Here is a 24,957-nt window from a genome sequence, read left to right as displayed (position 1 = left end):
TTAAATGGGTGGGGAGTTTATGGAGCAAAAGCATTTACCACAGTTTCACTTGAGGTGCTGAAGTACTTCACTGGTTCCCATATATGAAGAAAAATGTTGGAATGGCAGCTGGTCACATGGCACACAGGGAATAAAGCAAAAAAGTGAAATGCTACAAAAAGCTAACCAAAGCTCCCAATTTTTAACCCCAGCTAATGTTTTATTTTGAAATTGTCCATAGATAACTGACTTCATAAAGATCCCTGCAGATTTCTCATGTCTGTTTCCACACATGTGGTCAAACAGGAAACCATCAGGCATCTGACTGCTCACCCTCACCCAGCACTGCTGGGGTTGCTTGCCTGGGTCTCAGTCCCTGCCCACAACAGGCAAACACACACTGCATTTTGCACGTGAGCAATACTGAAATTTATGGAGCAGTGTCTGTATTGTGTTCCAGCAGACACACATTGCCACTCAGAAAGCCTTGATTTGCCAAATAAATATTGCCTTGGTGCACACAGAGCTGTCAGCTCTTCTACCAGCACTCCCAAATATGCTCCAGTTAAGCAGCTGAGGAAGTATCTGTACAAGGGGGTGACAACAGAGGTGGGAAGTGCTCCCAGAGTGTTACAACATGTGGTGGATTTGGCCCTGAATCTCCTGATTCTGTTTTTATTCCTCTGCTTGAGATGTGTACTGAGATCCATGATCATGTTCCAATCAGTGAAAAAAATTAAAAGAAACTAGAATATATTTTTTAGTATTACAATATATTCATAAAGATCTATGTTGCTTTTCTGCTGATTTGGAAGACAATGACATTCTTTTAATAAGCTGTATGCCTAGTGATTGCTGTCTTAGCTACGGGGGTGGTCCCTTTCACTGGCTGCTCCCTTAATGGATTATGTAGCTCCTCTGAAAATAAGTTTCATGAATCACAATGCTTTGAATCACCTGGTCAGAAATTCAGTTTTCATTTGCAAATGTCTGTAGCTCTCCCTACAGCTTTTCAAGGGGACTCTAGCTCCAGCTTCAAAGAAAAGCTATTTCACCCCCAGTTGTGCTCAGCAGGAACTAGTACATTTGCAATTTGCTATCATTTGATGTGTAGAGGTTGAAAGCAAAGGAAATATTTGGAAGTGGCAAAAAATATACATAGAAAGTAGGCAGAAATACACTTTCCTTCTCTCTCAGTGAATGTCTCAGTGTGTACTGCCCTGCCTGGTGTTTCCTGGAGTGATTCACTCATCACCCCTGGCTGTACCCACAGCCCAGGCCAGGCTGGGGCTGCATGCTGGCATTGCTGGAGGGATCCACGGTGGAGCTGTGGATCCTGACAGGCTGCCCTGCCTTGCCTAAGGAATTGCCTTCAAACCTTAAGTGTTCCACAATGTCCTATGTAGTTTATATACATATGTATAACATTATTTTTAGAAGTTCTTTACTGACAGCAGCAAGATTCTTTTTATAAAACATACCTGGCAACTCTGTCTTCTGCCTAATTCATCAAAGTACTTTAAAAAAAAAAAGTGTTGGTCTTTAAAAAATTTGAACTATTCTGGGCTTCAAGTCAAAAAGATCCTTAAATTCCTGATGAGCTAAGGAACAAATGGGGAAATCTTTTAGTAGTTCCCCATGTCTTCTTCCTTCTCCAGTTTTATGCTTGCTGTAGTGTTCTCCTCAGAAACTTTCTCAAAGTTTTCTCCTCAGGGTTTTCCCAAAAGCTTTATGCAAGTCTCTTCTCTTTCTCTTCCCCTAATCCCATTTCTTCCTCAGCCCACCTATGTGACCAGTCCTTAAACTCCTTTGTTTCTCCTCCAGTTCCCCAGAAGTTGGAAACAGCTCCCGATCTTACAGAAGCCTACAGCTCCAGCATCAAATCAGCTTTGAAGGACAAAAGGAAGATCACACCAGCTCCCTGGATCTGTGGACACTTATTTTTGGGCAGTTTCTAGCCCCAGCCCAAATTCTGCTGTTTATTCTCATACCAGATGAAACCTGCCTGCTCTGAAATGTCACAGATCCTGTGGCCATGACCAGGTTGGGAGGTGACCTGCATTCCAGCCAGCCCTGCCCTGCCCTGGCTGCATGGTGCCCTGAGTTTGACGTTAAATGCCTCCCATACTGTGCGTGCCATGGCTGTAATGACTGCAGGCACAAGCCATTATCATTATCTCTGATTCCTGAACACTGGATGCTACAAAAACTGCCTGAAGCACAGAGGGAGGCGTCTTCATTATTGCTTTATAGCTCATGTCTTAAAGCCACATTTCCTCGTGCATTTTCAGCCAGGCCAGGTTTCACTAAAGAGGTGGGTCTCTAATTTATCAGGATTTAATATTGGTATTTTTTTCTCCACTTTGTCCTTTTCTAGTTCATTCTTTATAATAATACAAGTGATTTCACCAGCTTTTCTGTGGAATGCATTGTCCAAACCAGCCTCCCAAGGTCACTGGCTTTTCATTATCAGGGTCCAAGTACAGCCACTGAAGCGCCAGTCAGCTGCACTACTTCATTTTCCCATTCAGCAGCTTCATAGTAGAAGAAATGTATTTCATCCATACATGCAGTAATGTGAGAGGAAACCACTTCCCACATACACAAATTCCTGACTCATTGCTTTCAAATGTGGCTGAAACAACTGCTGAATCCAAACAGAAAAAGCTATAATACCCATTCAATAGGCTTTTGCAGGCTTCCCAGTATGAGGAGGAGGATCACAGGGAGATGTCTTGTAACTAGAGCACTGATCAGAAGTTTGAACCTCTCTGGGTGTGTTTTCAGTTCAATTACTCCATTTGCTAGTCTTGGGCATCTGGTCTCTCTGCCCAGGTTCACCCATGTGAAACAATGATAACAGCACATCCCTAAGCATTTTGTGGGGCTCCTCGTGTGTTTAGAGGCAGGGGCTCACATCTCTGTAACTTTATATTTCACATATCAGAAAGTGTTATACAGAGGTAGAACAATAACACTGTTGCACTGCTCTCACCTCCTTGATTTTTGGTGACACATTTGTCCCCAGCATTCAGAAGCTGAGCTTTTCTGGAAAAGGAGAGATTGGGTGTTTGCAGTCAACAAGGGCATTTTGTTTACTCCTTTATAGAAAAGCAACACCACGTATCTAATTGTTGATGTGTTAAGTAGAAGGAGGAATGTAGGCCTCATTACATGTACCTTCATAGCCAGTCTCGCTTGGACACAGGCAGAACTAATCTCAGCAAATTGAGTGGTCACTAATTGAGGCTAAATTTGAACAGTAGTAATTAGAAGGATGAATGAACTGTCTTTTTCTCAAAGCAGATCTGATTTAATAAAATACTCCACTTGGACACAGTTGCAGTGAAGCAAAAAAAGAAAAGGTGCTTTGCAGAACTGTAGTAGATTTACTGGGTAACTGAGACCTGAATTTAGATGATCTACCACATGTTTTATAGGAAAAATTCAGCTCTCTGGGGAGCTCTGTAACAAATCTGTGACTGATTTAGCTAGCCACTAAAAGGCCCTGCTGCATCCAAGGAATCACCTATAGAATATGCATTAAAGGGTTTTACAATATTGCTATTTTACAATAGCATCTACTTGCTTAGCTACTGAATTAAATAAAAATAAGTAAAACTTAAGGGGTTCTTAATTTGCTTATTCCTTGAGCATCCTTCAATAATGACATGTCTTAAGGTTTTGTTGCCCACTTAACTAATTGAATAGTCCACAGGTACACTATAAAGTGTATAGGGAAAGGTAAGAAGATAAAAAAGTAAGAAGAAAAGTGACTTTAAAGGTGTCTGATTCCATCTCCCTTCTTCTGTCAGAAAGAGCACCTCCATTTAGGCAAAGCTATGGCCGTCTTGCTGCTGTGAGATGTGATTTTTAGCTGAATAGATGCATCCAGGACAGATGTAATGATCAGCAATGAAGATTCAATAGTGCAGGTGCCAGCTGTCAGAGCCATTCAGTGTGATCTCTAGCTGGCTTGGACAGCCCATGCTGAAGCCCAAGCTGTTACATGCCCGCTGCTCTCATTAATTATCAGGCTCAGCTGAAGCTAACTAAGGTATTCACTCATGCTGCAGTCAGAACTCCTAAATGAGTATAAAAAAGACTAAATCTGTGGTTCATCTGCAGGATTTGAAAAAGCATTTTGCAGTCAGATCATTTTGTAGCCCATGTTGCCATGAAGCTACAAATTGCTTACAGCAGCACAGCACAGAGAGAGGCACAGAGAACAAATGCTCACTGAGGGGTGTGTGGCACAGCACCTGCTTGTGCCAGCACTGCCGCTTGAAAATTCACTTATCAAAGGCTGCCTGGATGCACCAGCATTCACCTCAGCTCTGGTGCCAGCCCACTGTAAAGCCAGCTCTTTACAGAGTGCTTGGAGGGGACAAACAGTCAGAGGCTATACAAAGACTGAAATTGCTCCAAAGCCTTGTCATAGCTGGTGCATTAATAGCTTACTGCTTGATGGCTTCTTGGGCTCTCACACAAAGATGCCAAATAGCAGATGAACAAAACCACAGGAACAGGAAATTTACCCTCTTTCCAGTATTCACAGATGATAAAACCTTCCTGACAGTTATTGTTCTGTGTTTTTCAGAAGGGATGAGGAATCCGCTGCTACCCAGCACTGCAGCATAAAGCAACCATCTGATGCCCAAAATCACAGCTCTCTTGCCAGGAAATTTGCCATACTAATGCTGCTGCCCTAAGCAGCTCAGTCTTTAATCTGATTTCTTTGTTTCTTATTTCAGGCAAGCTGCTGTAACAGCAATGTTCACCGAAGGCTGCTAAGCCTCTTGGCATGTCTGTAAAACTCAGGCGTGTTAGCAATTCTCTTGCTGGCCAGAGTCCTGCCCACTTGCATTTAAGGAGGACTTTAATGTGTTTGTACTGCTCTGATATTGCACAGATCAGGGTGTAGTTACTGTTTTATTTCCCTAGCTGAGCTAAGTAAATATTGATAAAGATTTATACAGCCTACTTTCACAAGGAAAGTAAATCTTTGTAAGTAAAAATTCAAAGTGGAGCTCTAACTTGCTTTTTTTGGAGCCATGTGTTCACTGTGTATTTAATCATATTTCTGTTGTTATTGGATTTACTGGATGCATTTTATAAAGTGCATTAGGAGATCCACAGGGATGGCTATTCAGAGGATGTGACCCAGCAGGATTTCTGGCCAATGATGGAAATAGAAGCTGGATCAAACCAAGCCTGTTAAATGTTAGCATTTAAAAAAGCCTTCTCTGAGATTGAGAGATAAATAGTAATCAAAAGTAAATAAAAATAAGTGATATATTGTAATTTTTATCTAGTCTGGATTTAAACTGCAATTTTTACAAGAAAAGAGATATCAAGAATACATTTTGTGTGCCCAACCTGAATCCAAACCTGAAATTATCCATCTGCTGAAAGTCACCATCGTTCCACTGAAAAATATGGGTGGATAAATTCTAAAGGGACTAACTACTAGGATCAACATAAAACTCACTGTTGAACCCCCCATAAAGATCATCTGCTCAATTTAAGCCATAATGGTTTTTTGAATGATCTCAAATCTACACCAAATTCCATGTCAGTAAATCAGCTGAGACAAAACTGGAGTCAGAGAACACTGGAAATATAGCTGCCTGGGGACAGCCCACAGGCTGACTGCAGAAGTGCTGGTCACTGGGTTAATGACACATTGAAACCCTTTTGTAGTATGGGGAAAAAAAATCCATTAAAAAACCTACAGAGACATCTAGCTCTATGACCTAACAGCTGCACTTGTCTGCCATACAGTGGATTATTATGGAGATGAGCAAGCATGACAAAAATGTTACAATAATGGAGAGACTTTAAAAATGGGAGACTGGAAATACAATGCTGCTTTACTTGCAAAGTGTTTCTCATGCAAGTGTCCCTGGGAGATTTTTAAAATAAAGTTTGAATGAAATACAATAAAAATCAAATCAAAGCCCATTCACTACGTACCAAACAGAACAGCTTAGGTTTCAGATTTGGTTTTAAAGCCAGGAAGACAATTTACTTGATGAATTTCTGCTGCTGCTCAGAATTCCAGGAGAAAGACAAAGACAGTTGCTCAAAAGGTAGCTTACAAAGAGTTTGGATTTAAAAGCTGATGTTGTCAAGAGATCAAAATTGAAAGAATCACAGAATTATTCAGCAAGAGCTTCAAATATCCATAAAATAAACAGAAATCAGTTCTATTCCAGGATCAAAAGCAGAATTTTACATGTACAGCATTTTCTTTTCAAGCATGCACATGATAATTACTGCATGCAGAAATGTCAGTGTATTACAGGTTGAATTTGCATGAAAAAGCCATGCAGCTACAGGCAGAGCTCAGCCTCACTGTGTGCACCCCACCAGTACAGCTTTGTGTGCAAGAGGGGAATGTAACTCCACAGCCCTGAGTGCATGAGGTTATTCAAATTCAATATCCAAACACGGATTTGAAAAACAACAGCTGATGCAGAAGTCCAATGTTCATGTTGTTATTTGACCACTGTCAGGACTTCCCAGCTGGACTGGAGGGACCCAGCGTCAGGTAACATTTGCTGACTTAAAAACCAACCACCTCCTCTGTAGGCAGGTTTCCGTTCCCAAATACAGGCCCAATGTGGTTGCAGCACAAAAGGTATTTCTGCTAATGCTTCATAAAATTCTAGATGAAATTAAGGCTCTGTGACAAAAGCTGTCTCTGCAAAGGTGTAAAGGCTCTCAGGTTAATAGTAGCCAATTTCCACATGGGGAGTGTTACACTCAAGCTGGCAGTGACTTTTATGTAAATTGGTCTATTATCAGAGCTATATGTATCTGGTTACTGGTCTATGGGCCCTTAAGGGTAATTGGCATCAGTATTTGCAAGACAAGCACTTTTTTCTTTAATATTCCAAATACTGTTGTTTGCTGGGGTTTTGGGTTTTTTTAAACAATGGTTGCAGGTCAATAGTTTGATGACTGAAAAACAGATCATGTAAGTAAAAGCTAATTCTTAATTCCTAGAAATATGAAAACATTTGGGTTTGTTAGGTCTATTATAATTTTTTACATAATCTAGTTAGATAAGCCACAGAAAAACAAGTAGGGCATGAAAAATAACCAATCTATGGGGAGAGGAGGGGTTTAACATAAAAAAAACATGCTGAAGGCTTCTGAAACCTTGAAGAAGCTGGGAGAGAACACATGGGAAGCATTTAGATGGTACAGAGAGTTTAACCTTGTATTAGCTGTAGGCCTTTCAGTCTTGCTGAAATACTCACCTGTTGGTTCACCATGAGCAGGTACAGTTTGGAGAGAACCAGACATTATCAATCTAGTTTGGAGTTCTGTGGCCAGCAGTCACCAACACTGCATTCCCCAGGGAAGGGTGTAAAACCTTTCATTCCTCTTGCACATATTTCAACTGCCCATATTGCGTGAGCTGGTGGTGGTAAGTATCTGTCTGACCTTGTTGGCTGATCTGCATAATTTTACCATAATTTGTCATAATCGGTCCCCTCCATGGCATGGTTTAGCAAACAGAAGGTAGCTCTATTACAGAGCTTTTTCTGAATCAATAGTGCTGCTCTCATTGCAGAACCACACATTACCTTTTGTTTCTACTTGAAATATTGAGGTTTCATGAGAAGATGCAGGATGAAACAGTACTCCTATTGCAGTTTTGTTGTTGTTCTTTGACAAGATCAGGGTTTAGCCACTGACTCTTTGTGCTACACAAAGTGTGTGTTATGTAGAAGGTCTCTTTTATCAGAAGCAGAAATCAGGATCCTCATTATTGAGCAAGCACTGCTGTAATGCTGCCAGCTGGGAGCACAGCTCGTTAAAGGTACAGTGTTGTGCAGTGTTTTAGATACCTTATTAAGAATTGCCATAAATACATGGAATAAAATGATGTACTAGGAGCACCTGGGTGAACAAATTTGAGAAATAGGGGTGTGAGTCATAACAGAGTTCAGGACTCAAAACACCTTGTGCAAAGCAGTAGCAAGATATTCAGTTAACCTCTTATGTCCTGATAATGATATTGGAAATGCTCTTGTGCATTGCCATTTTGGTCTTATGTCTAGCAGAGAAATTAACCTCACTTCTTTTGATGTATTCTATTTAATCAATGGTTTGGATATCTCATTTTAGATATTGAAATTGGAATTTTTTTTCCAAACAGGCACAGGTATGAAACATCCAAGTGCAGGGCCCAGCACTTCACAATCATTGAACCTCATGCAATTGGCCTTGGCCCATCAGTCCAGACATTTCTGGAGTGTCTTCTCAGGCAAATCAACATTCCCAGCAAGCTTGGTGTCATCTGCAATTTCCTGAGGGTGCCACCAGCCCCTGGAGCAGATGATATCTTTGATGAAGATGTTTAACACAACTGGCCCCAGTGCGGAGCCCTGGGGAGCATCACTTGTAACTGGCAGCTGCTTGGGGTTCCTCAAGCAAGCTGGGAGATTTTCTCCTGGTTACAGATTACCAGGGAGATTCTAGCTCGGTGGAATCAATGGAGCCTGGCTATTGGCTTAAATGAGCTACCAGCTAAGTCTCTTTTAGGTGAGTAGCAAACAATTTACTTCAGGAATGTTGTCTACTCAGGGTTTCCTGAAGGTCATCCTTATGTCTGTGCTCCTGTGTTGTCATTCAGATCATGAGCTTCCCCTTAGTGACTTGTTTCACACATGCCACCACCCCTAGAGCCCATCTACCTGCATAAATAAATCTTTAGGGACATCTAACAAGCACCTGTCAAACAGCCTGAGAGACAGCATGGGGGTGGCAGGCAAAGGGGATGTCAAGCATGTCACGCTTGTGGTTGGTCCCTGGAACACTCTGTCAGAGCACTGGAGCTGCAGCTGCTCCATCTGAGCAGGATCTCATGGAGCTCCCCACGTGATGATCTTTAAGGGCACTCACAGTACAGCTGCACTCTGCAGAGAGGTCACAGGGATCTCCTGAAGCACCCTGGGGCCCAGGGATCTGCCTGCAGGAAGCTCTGTGCAGGACTGTGGACTGGGTCACGTTACACTTAACACAAGGACTTCTGCTCCTGAAAGTGGCCCTTGGGCATTGAGCTACTGTAACAATTAAATAATGACACTAATAAAACTTGCCTACACAGTTGTGTGCATTTCATGCAAGCCGAGAAGGCACCATAAATAAAGCAGCTCTTCCACCTTGTGGTTACACATACAACGGCTGGCAGGGAGCTGGATACAAACACTGCAGTTAAACAGACACAGGCCGTGTGGCTATTGCTGCCCTCCGATGTTACAAATATGAGCTAGCCTTGTTTTGCAAGATGAACATCCATGTGTGTGTGTGTGTGCACTCATGAACATCCATGTGTGTGTGTGTGCACTCATGAACATCCATGTGTGTACAAACAACAGCTTTGCAGTGCCCTCTGGCCATCCCAGCACACAGGCGCTCTGAGACCAGGGTGCCAACAGCTGGAAGGACTCCTTCATCCTCCCTGCTGAGGAAAGGTCTTCACTCAGCACAACAGGCAATCTGGGCACACTGATCAAATGTGCTGCTGTGGGAACGGGGCGTGAGCAAGTCACAGATGTGAAAAATGGGATTTCTTCAAGGAGAGGTTGTAGCTGGTTTCCACAAGCAATGGCTAGAACAAAAAGGAGCCATTTAAAGGCAGACACAAATTCATCTATGCTGGTCTCCCCATTTCTACTCTCTGCCCCCATTTTCTGCTTTTTATCTCTGGCTACTGAAGCAATCATGTAGTCTTTGCTGTTTGCATCGGGGTACAACTCAGCACCTGCAGTCAGTCACCACAGAGCAAAGCTTGATTTGCAAAGCAGTCAGCTTTGCACTAATGCACTAGTGGTATACTGAGATAATTTTGCAGTAAAGGCTGAAGATTTGCACTGTGTGACACTGGACAACAAACTCCAGTGCCACTAAGTGAATACTCCTGTGTTTAATGGTCCTAAATTACATTATTTCTGAAGCAGGATTAGCTTGGTTATATGAGAGAGACTGATTTGGTTTGAAGAAGAATAGCGAAACATGAAAAGAAGAAGCTGTTTTAAGTCTATATCTGCTTCTCAGATGTTGCTGTTCTCTAAAGTGTAGTTTATTAATAACATGCTATCCTCTTCCTCTTCATCATCATCATCATTCCAGTTCTACCAGCTGGCACCACTCCACACTGAGTCTTCTTGCAGAAGTAGGTGCTTCCAACACAGTGTAAAAATCAGCCCTAGAGTAAAAAATTCCATTTTTGTCACACTGTCTGCAATTGGCTGCTAAAATAGTTCCCCAGGATAAACTGTCAAGGTCAGGGAGTCATACCAGGCCAAAATTTGACTCAGTGTCTCACATGGCTTAACTGTAACAGTGCCCCAGAACTGTATCTTCAGTTTCTTTTGCTTTTCACTTCTGCAGAGTGACACGTGATTATACAAAGGAGCTCAACTTGTTTCCTCTTTGTATATTTTTTACCTCAGCTGGCAAAGTAGTTTCCTTTTCTCTCGGTAAGATCCAAGGAAAGCTTGCTTTCAGCAAGTGTTTCCCTATCCAGACTCCCACAGAACCACTGCTGGTTCTCCCTTTTCCACTTACCAGCTCTGATAAACCGGCACAGTGTCCACATTACTAAATCAAAACCATCCTTTCAAATCAACTCTGCAACACAGCATGTCACTTGGAAAGCAGTTTCTTCATCTCTAATTAGAAATGGGTGGATTGAAACAAGTTTCAATAAACTGGATGTTTTGAAATGAGCAACCTTGGACAAGAACTAAAACATTCTCACAGCCATTGGCAATGTCTTCAATAACTCACAGATGAGATGCATGGCTTCAGAAGCCTGGAGAAGGGCAAATATACAGTCCAACAATAAAAAAACAGTAAAAGAAAAAAAATTACACGGGAATTAGGGCTGATCTTTTAAGGGATGAAATAATCAAACAAAGCATACCTAAGTGCTCAGAATATATCAGGAAGATTTTGTGGAAGCAATTACGCATTTTATAGAGTGTATACACTGACTTTAACTCCTTTGTATCAGCACCTCTATTTGCTTTAATCTTTCCCTTGACTTGTGTTTACCTTCCCTTTCAGACTGTTGATAACTGCCCCTGCAGAGGCCTGGAAAACACACAGAACACTGAGTGCTTCTGGCAAGAACCATCTCAGACAATCAGCCCTGGCAGCACGTGTCCCCTGAAGGTGCTGCTGGGTGACAGTGACGTGTGGCTGGCCCGTCACTTCCTTCACACGCAGCCCAAAGCTTCACATCTCCACCAATGTTTCACATTTTATTAAAGCCCAGCTGGATCTGGGTGTGTTACACACGGCCTCGGGCAGGCAGGGACTGTGGGACACTGACACCTGGAGCTGTCTGACATGGTGTGAAAAATGCCTATTTTATGATTGGCTTTTTGCAAATATTAAAATGAATATTACATGTGTTGTGTTAGAAAATAATGCTGTATTAATTCTCTTAAGTAGTGTGTTAAATATAGTTTTAGGTTATAACAAAATGTTAAAATAGAAACTATGCTATGTAGGATACCTTTTTCCTAAAGAAAGGACTCACACTGAGATAGCAGTCACAGGACATCCAAATCTTCCAGAGAAAAAGAATTTATTGCTCCATTATCAGGAGAAATGAACTTCTTCCCACCTTGCTCAGGCAGGACAATGCCGTCAGGATTATGAGGAAGAAGCTGATGATGACCAGACAGAATCCTGTATTTGAATGGAATTTATACATCATGTATGAGATGTATGAATATGCAACAAGTTACTGTTTTTAAGGGTTAATCCTCTGTTAACATGTGTCCTTTTTCAGGCTTATGTTGCCCAGAAAAAGGTACCTGGACATCCATAACTCTTTATTTCTATTGTCTCATATTGTCCTAATTCAAATTGTCCAAATTATTATTACTCTAATTGTATTATTATTTTTATAACGATTTTATTCCTATTAAACTTTTAAAATTTTAAAAACAAGTGTTTGGCGTTTTCCACAATGGGACACCCAAAATACAGGGTGAAGTTGTCACCTGAGTTGCCTCTGTGATACAGATAAATACCTCTGGAGAGTGATCCAATTCATCTGAAAACCTGCGAGAGATAAGCAGAGTGATTTCTCCAGAGATGTAAGGTAAGCAGAGTATTTCTCCACTTGTGTCTCCACTGATCACAGAGTCCAGAGAACCTACACAGATCACTTCTACATGGCCAGAGGAGCTGAGGCATTCACACACAGCTGCCCTTTCTGCCACCAGATGCACTTAATATGTGGCGGGTGCAAGGAGGTTCTTACTGCACAGCAAGGCCTACAACGCCCCACTGCAAAAACACATAACCAGGAAACAAATATAATTGGTTATTTATGTATTGATCTGTTGAAACCTCTTAAACCAGCGCTACGCTTTGTGGCAGCCAAAACGCGTTCCTCGACACACAGAAGCCAGCCCCATACCACATCAAGATGGCGGGAGGCGCAGGACTACAACTCCCGGCAAGCCGCGCGCCCGTATGGGCGTCATGCGCGTCATGGGGGTTACGTACCCCTGACCGCAGAGCACGATGGGATTTGTAGGCGGAGGGCGGTGTGGGTGCAACCCAGCGCATGCGCGGCGGCGGTGGCGGACGCGGCGCGTGGCAGGAAGCGGAAGGGGGCGGCCGCGCTCGGAGCCTGACGTGTCCCTCCCGCCGCGGCCGCCGCTCGCTGCTGCTCGTCCGGCGCCGCCATGGGCAGTGAGTACCGGGGATCCCCATCCCGCCGCTCCCCTCTGACTGGGAAAGCGCCGCTCCCGGGGGTGGCAGCTCATGGCGGGGAGGGAACCGGCGCCGCGTGCCCCGTGCCGGGCGCTGCGGCGGGCCCCGCCAGGCTGAGGGTGCCGGGCGCGGTACCGGGTGGGGGGGCGATGTCACCTCGGGTGTGACCCCTCAGGGACAATGTTAGAGGAGTTACAGACTGTGCCTGCATCCCGCAGGGATCCGATCCCTGTGAACCTGCAGGAAAAGCTGCTTGGAAAGCGTCTTAGTCGATTGCTGTGTTACTCTAGGTCTTGGAGAGACCTTGATTTGAGTTAAATTGATTATCGCGGTCCAGTGTAGCTTTTCAGACACAATCGTTTGAAATTAAGAAAATATCTTCTATGGGCTGGTCTGAAGTTGCAGCCTTCCATGGAAAGGTGGAAAGGCACCAGTAATTTCAGTTCTGCACTGTTGTACTCTTCTTAGTTCAAATCAGTCCAAAATACGGATGCAACCCTAAATTTGTCGTAGCATATTTAGAATTAACTCTTCAGATTCAGAGCTCTCTGCTTATGGGAGATCTTGTGACTTTGCAAATCCCCTCTTCATTATGTGTTTCTTTTAAGACAGACTTCTGACCTAAGGATGTGTCTTTTTGGCTAGGAGGGGATCCTAGTTTGAGATGTTTTGTAGACTAACCTGAATTATGTTTCTGAATTGCTTGGGTAGGAGCTGTTAAGCTGTGTGGCCCGAAAGTGTGTAGAAATTCTTAAACTGTATGGCTCAAAAGTAGTATATATACAATACCCAAGGCACTTTTTTCTCTCTAATATTTGGCTGAGGAGAAACTACCATGAAATAAAAGTTCAAGGGTGTTGATAAACTCATGTAAAGCAATGACAAAGGTTTTTTGGTGCTGTCAGCCTACTTGGTGAAATGGGAAAACACTTGACTTTCTTTAATTCTGTTCCTAGTCCATACTGTACTTAAAACATGTTAGCTGAATCTCTGTGTAATTAGAACAGATAAGAATTTAATAATATAAAACATACACCCTGCCCCAAGCTAACCAACCAAAATCTCCCCACAACTGGGACTTTTATTATATAGAGTACATGTTCAAATTCAATTCAGCTTGAGCTTTTTCCAGTGTGCATTGTATCTGTGTGTTCACTTTGTCTTTTAACTTATTTCTGTACAGTAAAATTTCTTGAAGTGATCAAGCCCTTCTGTGTTATCTTGCCTGAAATTCAAAAGCCAGAACGGAAGGTAGGTTAATAGAATTTACTTCCTAGGTTTGTATTTGTGTGATATAAAATCAGAGTTTGCATTTGTGGGATTTGGGGTTTCTGCTCTGAGGGGAGAATGGCAGATTTAGGTACAGCTGTTTTTAGTGGAGTGCATGTGTGGTGCATCTCATGTGGATGTGGTTGTACAAGAGTGAATGGGGTTGGGCAGGTTTGTTTATGTCACAGCAGAGCATGGTGAAATGTTGAATGCAGTACACATTGAAGTGTAAACTAGAGTAAGTTAAAGCAGCAGCTTTAAAATCTCTGCTTCATAAGCTCTAATCTAAGATTATTTGCTGAGATAAGCTGCTCCCTATTACTGTTTTTTTTTCCTCATCATAAGCTCTTACTCATGAAAATGTAAGACTGATTTCTGTGGAAGTACTAGAATTACCTTGCATTGACATAAGCCTGTTTATTTGGATTACATTTTGAATAAAGCTTTGTAGCTTTCCTTGGTCTTATGTGGGATGAAAGGGATGATCAGTAAGTTGTTTTATTTTGGGTGTTCTGTACTTTGTACCTCCACAAGAAAATCAAGTGTGCTGCTATGAAAGTTTACTTGATGGACTTACTATCTTGACAGCTTTATCATCTGTTGTTGATTTCTGGTTTTATGTTTTTCCCTTTAGATTCAGTTTAAGGAAAAGGTACTATGGACAGCTATCACACTCTTCATCTTCTTAGTATGCTGCCAGGTATGTTTCCTTCTCTTTTTAAGGAAGAGCTGAAATGTTTCAAGTGTGCTATGAAGTCTCTAATTTAATCTCTTGGTTGGAAATGCAGATTCCCTTGTTTGGCATTATGTCATCAGACTCTGCAGATCCTTTCTACTGGATGAGAGTGATTTTGGCATCCAACAGAGGTATGGCCAGACTTGCAGAAGGGCATGTTTTTTAGCTTGAGTCAAAATGGTTTTGGACTTGCATTCTGCTCCATTGTAAGCGAATATGAAAACTGAAATGGAGAGTGAAAAGTAATTTTTTCTGTATTATTTAAAGTCATAAATCAGTGTGGCATTGGGAAAGGCACTTTCTGGACAAAATGAGTTTATAGTTGACTGTGTGCAATCTATTATATGTACAAAAATTGAACTTTATTTTTTTTAGAGGGAAATGGTTAGGGAAGAGACAGTTCCTAATTACCTGCATTGCTGCTGTTGCAATTTTGAAGGTTTGTGTTTCAAAATCATTTGTGTTTCCTGGAGTGCTGTGGTTTCCTGGGTGACTTCTTTGAGTCTGTCACACAGAAGATTAAATTGCACAGTAGTTTATGTAAATCTCAGTTTCTTATAGAGGCTTTCTAATGCAGGTGTGAAGGTTAAAATTCATGATAGCTTTCCCAAGAAACAGAAATTTATATAAACTTTCTAATGCAGCTGTGAATTAAGAATGGTGACAGTTTCCTGAATGCTCTTTATCATTCTATATCATTTGAGCTATCAGTTTATGTCATACTTTGTTTTATGTAGAGTAAATCTATTCTTGACAGCAAAAGTCTTTTCAGTGAACACTATTTTTGAGGTACTGAGGAGTACTACATGTCAAACTGACTTCTAACAAACTTTTGTTAACATTGATAATTTTTACATAGATTTGGAGTTTTAGATCTTCAACATCGTGATGTAAAGGTTGATAAAAACTAACTTTGAACTTCACTGTTCTCCCTGTGTCTGGCAGGAACATTGATGGAGCTGGGCATTTCACCCATTGTCACCTCAGGGCTCATCATGCAACTCTTGGCAGGTGCTAAGATAATTGAGGTTGGTGACACCCCAAAGGACAGAGCTCTCTTCAATGGAGCCCAGAAATGTGAGTAACAGCTCATGTTGAGCTCTGGTGGTTTAGAGTATCTCACCCTGACCTTGGAAAGTAAATTTACCATGGCATGAGTGGTGCAGTTGGGCTTGTGGGTTTGTGTTGTGTTCTGCTGCAGATACCTGCATTTCATGTCTCTTACTGACAGCTCTCTGCCTTGTTGGCTGTTAAGCTTCAGAAAGGTGTGAAAAGGAAAAGTGTCAATGCCATTGGTATTGCTGCTGTAATCTCCCCAGATATGCAGTGTAGAGACTGTGAGACTCAACTTTTGAACTGTGATGGTCAGTGTTAATCTGAGTGTTTCATGGTGATTAAGATGTTGGTTGTAGCTGTTTATACCTTGCAGCTCCAGGCATGGGTCTTTCTCATCAATAAGGGGTCTCTCTGGTCAGTTGATAATGACTTCCAGAAAAAATTGGGTGTTTTGTAGATATTTGATGCTGTACACTATTTACTGATATGCGTACTGGGAAAAATCATAAATTGCTGCAGTAATGTCTTAACACCCTCAGAGTTTTCAGTATCTAAAGCAACCTTTGGTAACCAAACCCACTTGCTTCTAAGTGCATTTGAACTGTCTATGTGTATTTCTATTTTCAGTGCCAGCTTTCAGACAACAAAGTTAACTTTCTCTTGAATTTAAACACCCTCTGAGTTATGTATTTCTTCCCAAATGTTGTGGTTTAACCCCATCTGGCAACTAAGTATCACATGGGACACTCGCTCATGTCTCCTGTGGGAAGGCGAGGAGAATGAGAAAAAAACCCAACCAACTCGTGGGTTGAGATAAGAACAGTTCCATAACTGATACAAAGTATAATAGAATAATAACAGCTGTAACAAAAAGGAGAGAGAGAAGTAAAACCTCAGAGAAACAAGTGGTGCACAATGCAATGCTCACCACCTGCTGGATGCCCAGGCAGTTCCTGAGCAGAGATCAGCCCCTCCTGGCCAATCCTCCCTGCTGAGCCTGACATTCCAGGGTATGGAATATCCCTGTGGTCACGTAGGGTCAGCTGTCCTGGTCATGCTCCCTGCCAGCTTCTTGTGCACCTGCTGGCTGGCAGAGCAGGGGACACTGAGAAGTCCTTGACTTGGGGTAAGCACTGCTGAGCAACAATTAAAACAGCAGCACATCAGCCTATTATCAGCACTGTTCTCATGGAAAATCCAAACCACAGTACTCTACCAGCTACTACAAGAAAATTAGCTCTATCTTGGCTGAAACCAAGATTCTCTACAAAAAAGTGATTTCCATTTCTCTAATTGCCCACTGACATAAGGATCCAGGACAAATACATACTTTTTCTTTTTATTCTGTAGTGTTTGGAATGATCATTACCATTGGACAGTCCATTGTGTATGTAATGACTGGAATGTATGGAGACCCATCTGAGATGGGTGCTGGTATCTGCTTGCTTATCACAATCCAGGTAATTTCTAGTCTTCTCTACTTTTCTCCTGAAAGGGTAAAATAATCAGCCTTATGGACAGGCTGACCCTCATGCACAGCAAGAAGGCCCAAGTATACTTGATTCTTCACATACAGCTTAATCTTTTAATACGCATTATTTTTCTAACAAAATGAAAAAGACATGGAACTAATGTTGTATTTCTTTTTTTACTGTAGCTTTTTGTTGCTGGTTTGATAGTTCTGCTCTTGGATGAGCTGCTCCAGAAAGGATATGGTCTTGGTTCTGGCATCTCTCTCTTCATTGCCACCAATATCTGTGAGACCATTGTGTGGAAAGCATTCAGCCCCACCACAGTGAACACTGGGCGAGGTAATATGGCACAGTCTGTTTTCTTTACCAATAGTTTGTAAAAAAAGGCAACATCTTTTTAATTTTTGTTTAACGTTATGTTAATGCCAAATGCTGTTACTACCATCTTGGCTGTGTAGTGAATCTTGCGAATGCAGCAGGTGCTGCTGTGCAAAGTGCAAGCACAAGGACATTTTTTCTCAACTTGTAGTATTTCACAAGATATTTACTGAACTTGAGTTTCTTATAGTGCCTTCATTAAAAGCCAGCAGTAGTGGACTGCCATTGTATTATGGCTGCTGTCCAACTTACTGACCAAATTTATTAGCTGTTTCTTTCTGCTCCTTGCTTTTTTTACACTTTGCCCTAAAGACCTTATTCTCCAAACTCCACTGGAGATGATCCTGTTTGCTGCTGTATAGTAGAAAACAGAAGTGAGGTTATGCCATTTGCTGTAATCCAAACAATAACTTGTGTCTTACCACAACTGACACTAGAAAGCCTGATGCTTCCCTGTAAGTTTACTCTTTTTTTTTGATCAGGCGGAGGAAAGAAAGAACTTGGTGCTTGTCAATGTTTCTAGAGACCAATAGAGTTACCCTGTGCTGCGTTATGATTTAGTTTCTAGGCCACTACAAGGTGATTTTTTAAAAAGTCTTGGCAATAACATAGCTGACATGAAGGGTGACAATGTAAAAGTCTGAGAACATGCTCAATATGCAAAAAACTCAGAGCAATCGCATTCTGAATCCTGTAGTTCAGAACTATGCTTAATGGGACAAAACACTGAAACGTGGACATAATCACAGCTCACCTAAGTTTTTCTTTTCCTTTCCAAGGCATGGAATTTGAGGGAGCCATCATTGCTCTGTTCCATCTTCTGGCTACTCGCACAGACAAAGTCCGAGCTCTTCGTGAGGCCTTTTACCGTCAGAACCTCCCCAACCTCATGAATCTGATTGCCACCATCTTTGTCTTTGCAATTGTCATTTACTTCCAGGTCAGTTGGAATAATGAGGGTTGTAAAACTGTATGGAAGTAGGTCTGAAATCTGCTTCCTTCTACAAGAAATTATATATTCACAAGGCTCATTTTTGTTCATTGCAGCATCTGGATGTTTATTATACTCTGCCTTCTCTTAATCAGTTTCTGCACTTACCATAGCCACACAGAAGGCTTGAGACTTAGTTTGGTCTCTGAAAAAAGAAACAAAAAACCAAATAAAAATACCCCAGATGCACGTGTGCATGTGATATTGTTTAACCCACATGCTATTGCTTTTTACTGGGAAACACTTTGAAGTTTTTAGATCTGTTTGTTGCTGAAGAATATAGGAAGTTGTAATGTTTCTTTTCCTGGATGCTTTGTTCAGTCTTCTTGAAACTTCAGATTTCTTCTGATGTCTGAATCTTTCATACCTTCTTGTGCGTGGCTGTGTGTTTAGACAGCCATGCAGTTTTGCAGACTGTTTGCAGAAGGGTTCTCATGGAGAGGAGAGCCCTCTGGGCAGAGTATTTGTACTTGCACAAAATGATTGCAGGTTTCTTCTGTTGCTGTAAAGGCCTTGCACTTGCAATTTATGATCTCTGCTGTGGGTTCACATCCAGATGTAATGGAGAACTTTCTTTTGAAAACTTTTCAGGGCTTCAGAGTGGATCTTCCTATCAAATCTGCTCGCTACCGGGGCCAGTACAACACCTACCCAATCAAGTTGTTCTACACTTCCAACATTCCCATTATTCTCCAGTCTGCCCTTGTGTCCAACCTGTATGTCATCTCCCAGATGCTTTCTGCCCGCTTCAGTGGCAACCTGCTGGTCAGCCTGCTGGGCACCTGGTCTGTGAGTATTCCTTCTCATCTTACATACACCTTCGCAAGGGCACCATTGAAATGTTGAAGAGATGAAGAGATGGTCTCTCTCTGTTGAAGAGGGTTGAAGAGATGGTCTCTCATATTAAGACACACTTTGATAGGTGGTCATACACACTGAAACGCCTAAATTAGTGATTAGTTTGAATTAATGGTAGCGTATGAGGCTTGCTGTGGTGAATGTAAATTTGTGTCCTGCTGCAGTACTAATGATGCAAAGTGACACAAAGGTGATACAAACTTTTCTAAGACTTGGCTTAATGGCTAAGAAATAGTGATAAGATTGGTGACTGACTGCTTGCTTTCTTCTTCCAGGACACGTCATCTGGAGGCCCTGCTCGTGCTTATCCAGTTGGTGGACTCTGTTATTATCTGTCACCTCCAGAGTCCTTTTCTTCAGTGTTGGAAGACCCTGTACATGCAGTTGTTTATATTGTATTTATGCTGGGCTCCTGTGCTTTCTTCTCTAAGACATGGATTGAAGTCTCTGGCTCCTCTGCCAAAGATGTGAGTTTAAAATGACAAATTATGTGAGCTTACATGATGAAAATAGATGGGCATTTGTAAGAATGAGACTGACCTTCTTCTGAAAAGCTGTTCTACTGGTCATCTTGTTGGTAATATTCATTGTTTGCGTAAACAGCGACTGTGTCTTTTTTAATTGAGAAAGATAAAGACAGAATGGGGGTCATTTTTTCCTGTTTACTGCTTTTTCAAAACAACATCAAAACTTAAATTGCTTTGATTGGAATTAGGAAATTTAGAACATAGAAATATGTGATCAGTGTGAGAGCAGGAAAGGTAACAGGAGAGGTAGAAACTCTTTTAGTGCCACGTGACAGGTACACTGTGTGTAAGGCAGTTGCCACTTAAAAACTTGCAGGTAATGCTCAGACAGCCATTCCTGACACAGAGAGTTTTGATCTTCCTTTATGGAAAAATTAACTAGAAGCTATTATTTTTAACTAGAGTGCACTGACAATGGAGAATATAATGCAGTGCATTGATGTACCTGGGGCTAGCTTTTCAAAATTTCCATTTGCTACAGGATATTTAACATTCAGGAACTATATCACCCTGAAATTGGAGTTGGAAAACAAAATGGAAAATAGCTGTCATTATGGTACATTTGTAGTGTGTGGTTCTGGGTAGGAGGTGAAGTTTTGCAGCCATATGGAATGGTTTAATCCATTCTTTAACAAATAAGTAATTGCACAGTTACTGTAACAGTGTGAGCACTCTCTTGTTTTGCACTTGCATCTTGCTGCTTCTTAGGCATGCTGGGAGGCACTCACAGCCTTGTACAGTCAGGTTTTTATTTCAGAGTAAACCAGTATTCAGGGTAGACAGTTTTTAACACTTTAATCCTTTTTCCTGATACTAAGTAAAATAATTTTAGGTTCATGCAAAAAAGGTCAGAAATAAAAGTTAATAAATCATTAATGAAATTTTCACTGTGTAGTGGAATGCTGGCAGCTTACTCATCTCAAAGTGTGTTTTCTCAGTGCATGGAGTCAGTGATGAGCACCTTCATGTTCCCCTGCTAGAGTTTGTTACCCACAGTTGTTAGTAAAGTGTTTGCAGGGCTCTGCTGTAACCCTGTGCAACTGCAGAAATCCAGTTTAAGAATAGTGTTCCAAGAAGGGATTCTAAGTCTGGTTTCTAGTGTGGCTCCACAAATAAATAGTTGACTCAGCTGAATGCAGGAAACTGAAATGGAATAAACACTTCAAGGAATGATTTTGCAACATCTGCAAAACCCTCATCTGGGGAAAGGTAGATGGAAAAACATGGATTGAATTATGTGTATGAGAGCCTACCAGTATCCAAATTTTCCTTTTCTCGCTAGGACTAGAATTATCCAGAAAGCTTTGTATAATTGACAGGTAGAAAAGTGCCTGTGGCTGTAATTTAGCTGAAGTTAAAATACTGGATATTTTGAACTCAGATGAATAATGTAAAACACAATCCAAAACACAAAACAATACAAAAACCACCCAACCCCCCACCATTTATTTCTATTTTCCCACAGTACTACATTCCATTCCAATCACAGTAAATTTACTTGCTCCATTCCTTGATTCAATACAGGTTGCCAAGCAATTGAAAGAACAGCAAATGGTAATGCGAGGCCACAGAGAAACTTCAATGGTACATGAACTCAACAGGTGAGCTACATATTCACTGGCTGTTCATGCAAAGTGTTATGGACAAACAAAGGGCAAAGTTTGCTTTGACTTCCATTTTCTAGATCCTAGAACTCGGATATTATTTCAGCTTTGATGTCACATGCGTATGACATAGAACATTATCTCATTAAGGGAAGAACTTGTACAGTACAGCTTTTTTTTGCCTTGCATTTAAAGAATTTGCCTCAAATTCTGGACCTTTTATTTTCCTATTTTTTTTTTTCATTTACTTACTCTTCTCAGGGTAGCTAATAATGAGCATTTCAGTGTACTTCACTACTTCAAGCTGACCCAGAAGTACTTTCTTACTGTAATTTCTCGTGTGTTATTAGTCTTGAGGACTGTTTTCATGCGGACCTTGCTTCTAAAACAAGTAGTTACTTAAATCTCCTAGGTGCAGAGGTGGGCAGGGGTTGATGTCTTTAGATTTTCAGATTTCAGGGCAGGACCTATGTACCCTTTGTGTTATGGTAATGTTATTGTAACTTCGGATTTCAGTCACCTACAGATAAAGAGCCAGTAACCATGAGTTTAATATTTGTGCATAATTGCATGGTGGACTGTAGTACCTTCTCCTCTTAGTGTAGCATTTTTTCCTTCTCCAGTCAGGTTGAGTATTTTATATTCTTATCCAGATTGCAGACCCACAAGGGAAGTGAGTATTCTGCCACATGATTTTTTTGTTACTATCTAAGCAAACTCTGATGGCCCCTTTCCTTTTCTCATTTCATGTTTTCCAGGTACATCCCTACAGCTGCTGCCTTTGGTGGGCTCTGCATTGGTGCCCTCTCTGTGCTGGCAGACTTCCTGGGGGCAATTGGCTCTGGAACTGGAATTCTGCTTGCTGTCACCATCATTTATCAGTACTTTGAAATTTTTGTAAAGGAACAGAGTGAAGTTGGCAGTATGGGAGCTCTTCTTTTCTAAACCTAGTTTCTCATGGACCCGGGAAAGAGAGGAGGGACATTCTGAAAGTGTAGCCAGTCGGGGAAAAGAAGTATCATAAACTTGATAGTGTCATTCTATAGAAACGCATATTTTAATAATGTTTCCAAAGCACATTCCCTTATGTTCAAACTTTTCTAGCATACTGTTTGCATTTTATAAATTGATGAGGAAAATGTGCAAAAAATTTTTTAAGAAAATTGTTTTTTAATTATGTGTTAGGAGAGTCAGCTTTCTGACTTGGATTTAGTTCACTGACTCCTGAAAATTTTTTGAGCCCCTTTCACATTTAGTAACCTGAAGCCTTTACAGGTTTTAATTAATGTTTGTTAAATGAATTTTTGGAAGGGATTTTTTTCCATTTAACTTGTTTTTGCAGCTCCTTTGCAGTAATGGTGAAAAAAAATCTCTCCATCTGATGCTCGAATTCTATAATTATGGTTGTAAGCACAAATGGTGTTTCATGTGTTAGGGGGTTCTTTTTTCAGTATGGCAGATTTGAAAGGCAGTTGTTTCTTTTTACTATGATATAATATCTATAATTCGAAATGTTTTGTTGTGTAATTACTACACTAGACTTTGTCAGCTGTTGAGTATTGGCTTGAGACTGTTTTCAAGTTTCTGTGTGAGAAAGGAATGTGTCCTTTGCCACCACCTCTCCTCCACAAGCAGAAAACTCAGGTAAATCTAGATTCTGACAGAACCTGTGCCTAAGAGTTGCTACTTTGAAACTTGGTTAAACCAACTTTGTAAAGCCTTCTAATTAGTCTTTATTGCCATTAGTGGCTATGCTTCTAGTTCTGATGTCAGCTGAAAGGAATGAGTGTTGTGGCTGCTTAGATGCAAATCTGCTTATGCTCTTTGCTAGAGTGAAGTTTCTCTTCTTGATAATGAATTCTGGTCTTGTAGCAATCAGGATGTTATCTGATTACTCATATCTAGTGAATTTTGAGTCTCATTACCACAAAAGAGTGGAAAGAATGGATGCTACTTGTCTGTTTTTGTAGATCTAGATACAAAACCCTTGTCAGATAACTCCACTAAGGGGCTTATGTAGAAGGCTTTTCCATCCTATAATCTCATGGATTTGAGTGGTACATAGGAAAATACTCCTTCAGAAGGTATTGGGATTCCTTTTTTGAAGATTACACCTTCAAAATGGAGAGTTTACAGTTAAGGCTGTAATGGACCAGAATAAAACTTAATTTTCCATTTTAATTTAGGTTGTCAGTACTAATCAGGTGCCTAGGACCAAATGCAAATATTTGTGTATGAGTCTTGTAAATACACTTCTCCTCAATCAGTATTGGACAACATGGAAACCAGAGGGAGGAGTTGTGGCTGCTGGAACTTTTCTTTACACTGCATCACCATGGCTCTGTGCATTTTTGCATGTTGGGCAGACAGTCTGTGAGTCACTGTTCCTGCTGGAGTGGTGGGACTCTGTTACACACCCAAGGAGCACAGATGACATCCAGAAACCCTGAACTCGGATACCAAACACGTGGGAAATCTGCAAAAGTGGAATGAGATGCACCTATCAATGAAAGTCAAATGACCAGGATGAGGATCACGACTGGAAAAGGAATAAAAGAATTGGGATGAAGTATCCATGAAATGATCACTGTCAGCCATTCACTATGATGTCACACTACATTGAATAATTTCTCTGTTTTTTATGAAGTACTAATGCACCACAGCACAACTGTGATGTGAAATGGGGACAGTGAAAAAGTGGCATTAAAAGGAGAGGGAAAGGGTTCTGGTACAATTCTGCTTTGGGAATTCTGTTGTTGTTTTTCCAGGAAGCCCAATACAAACTTTATTTTAATATAAAAGACTCCACTTCTGTGCATGCTGCTCTGGCTGGGCTGGAGCTGTACTTGTATTTTTGGTCATATCTGTTTGAACTGGTTGCAGTTTAGGCCATTTGCTCTATGGCATCTAAGCAGCACTTGTTCTGTGCATCTGTATTTTTGTGGTATAGTGATGAATCTTTGTTATCAAACACCTGTGTCCTCAAAGCAGAACCTGCTGGCCATACAGTGGATGTTCACAAAAAGAAATAATGCCTATAAAATCTGCTTTATAATGAAATAAAGTACATATTTGGAGCTAGTGCTTGGCTTTTGGTGCTTGGATATTGTTAAAATTCTGACACTTGTGGAGTAAGGTTACCCACCTATGAGACTGAGATACTGGTACCCTCAAAACGCCTGATCAGAGTGTCAGTGTGAAATAAAGACAATCTGTATTTGCTCCAAGGTCTCTCAGTAGTGGGTTGCCAAAATAACTGGATCTTGACCATTCCTTTGGGCAATTCTAAAGGCATTGCACAAGTAAATAGAGGATGGGGTAGTGATGCATG

At 41.2% G+C, this 24,957-nt stretch overlaps 1 protein-coding gene across 1 annotated transcript; it reads left to right on the top strand.

The window, feature by feature from the left end:
* The first annotated feature begins 12,607 nt into the window (after nt 1-12,607).
* SEC61A1 (SEC61 translocon alpha 1 subunit) lies at nt 12,608-24,708 on the top strand. The gene is made up of 12 exons (XM_030956803.1): nt 12,608-12,714; nt 13,919-13,986; nt 14,639-14,704; nt 14,793-14,871; nt 15,686-15,817; nt 17,147-17,256; nt 17,454-17,607; nt 18,426-18,586; nt 19,229-19,426; nt 19,771-19,962; nt 21,547-21,623; nt 22,385-24,708. The coding sequence occupies exons 1-12, from the start codon at nt 12,708-12,710 to the stop codon at nt 22,569-22,571; spliced, it is 1,431 nt and encodes a 476-aa protein (XP_030812663.1). The 5' UTR covers nt 12,608-12,707; the 3' UTR covers nt 22,572-24,708.
* Nucleotides 24,709-24,957: the final 249 nt, after the last annotated feature.

The sequence above is a fragment of the Camarhynchus parvulus genome, chromosome 12 (assembly GCF_901933205.1).
Source record: "Camarhynchus parvulus chromosome 12, STF_HiC, whole genome shotgun sequence".
Lineage (NCBI taxonomy): Eukaryota > Metazoa > Chordata > Aves > Passeriformes > Thraupidae > Camarhynchus > Camarhynchus parvulus.
Note: the sequence above shows the minus strand (reverse complement) of the source record. Positions and strands in the feature narration are given on the sequence as shown.

Bases quoted from the DNA above. Each gene is read 5' to 3' on its own strand.
- SEC61A1 (XM_030956803.1), top strand. The intron at 15,818-17,146 runs GTGAGTAACAGC...TTTATTCTGTAG, and splicing joins CTTCAATGGAGCCCAGAAAT to TGTTTGGAATGATCATTACC. The intron at 21,624-22,384 runs GTGAGCTACATA...CATGTTTTCCAG, and splicing joins ATGGTACATGAACTCAACAG to GTACATCCCTACAGCTGCTG.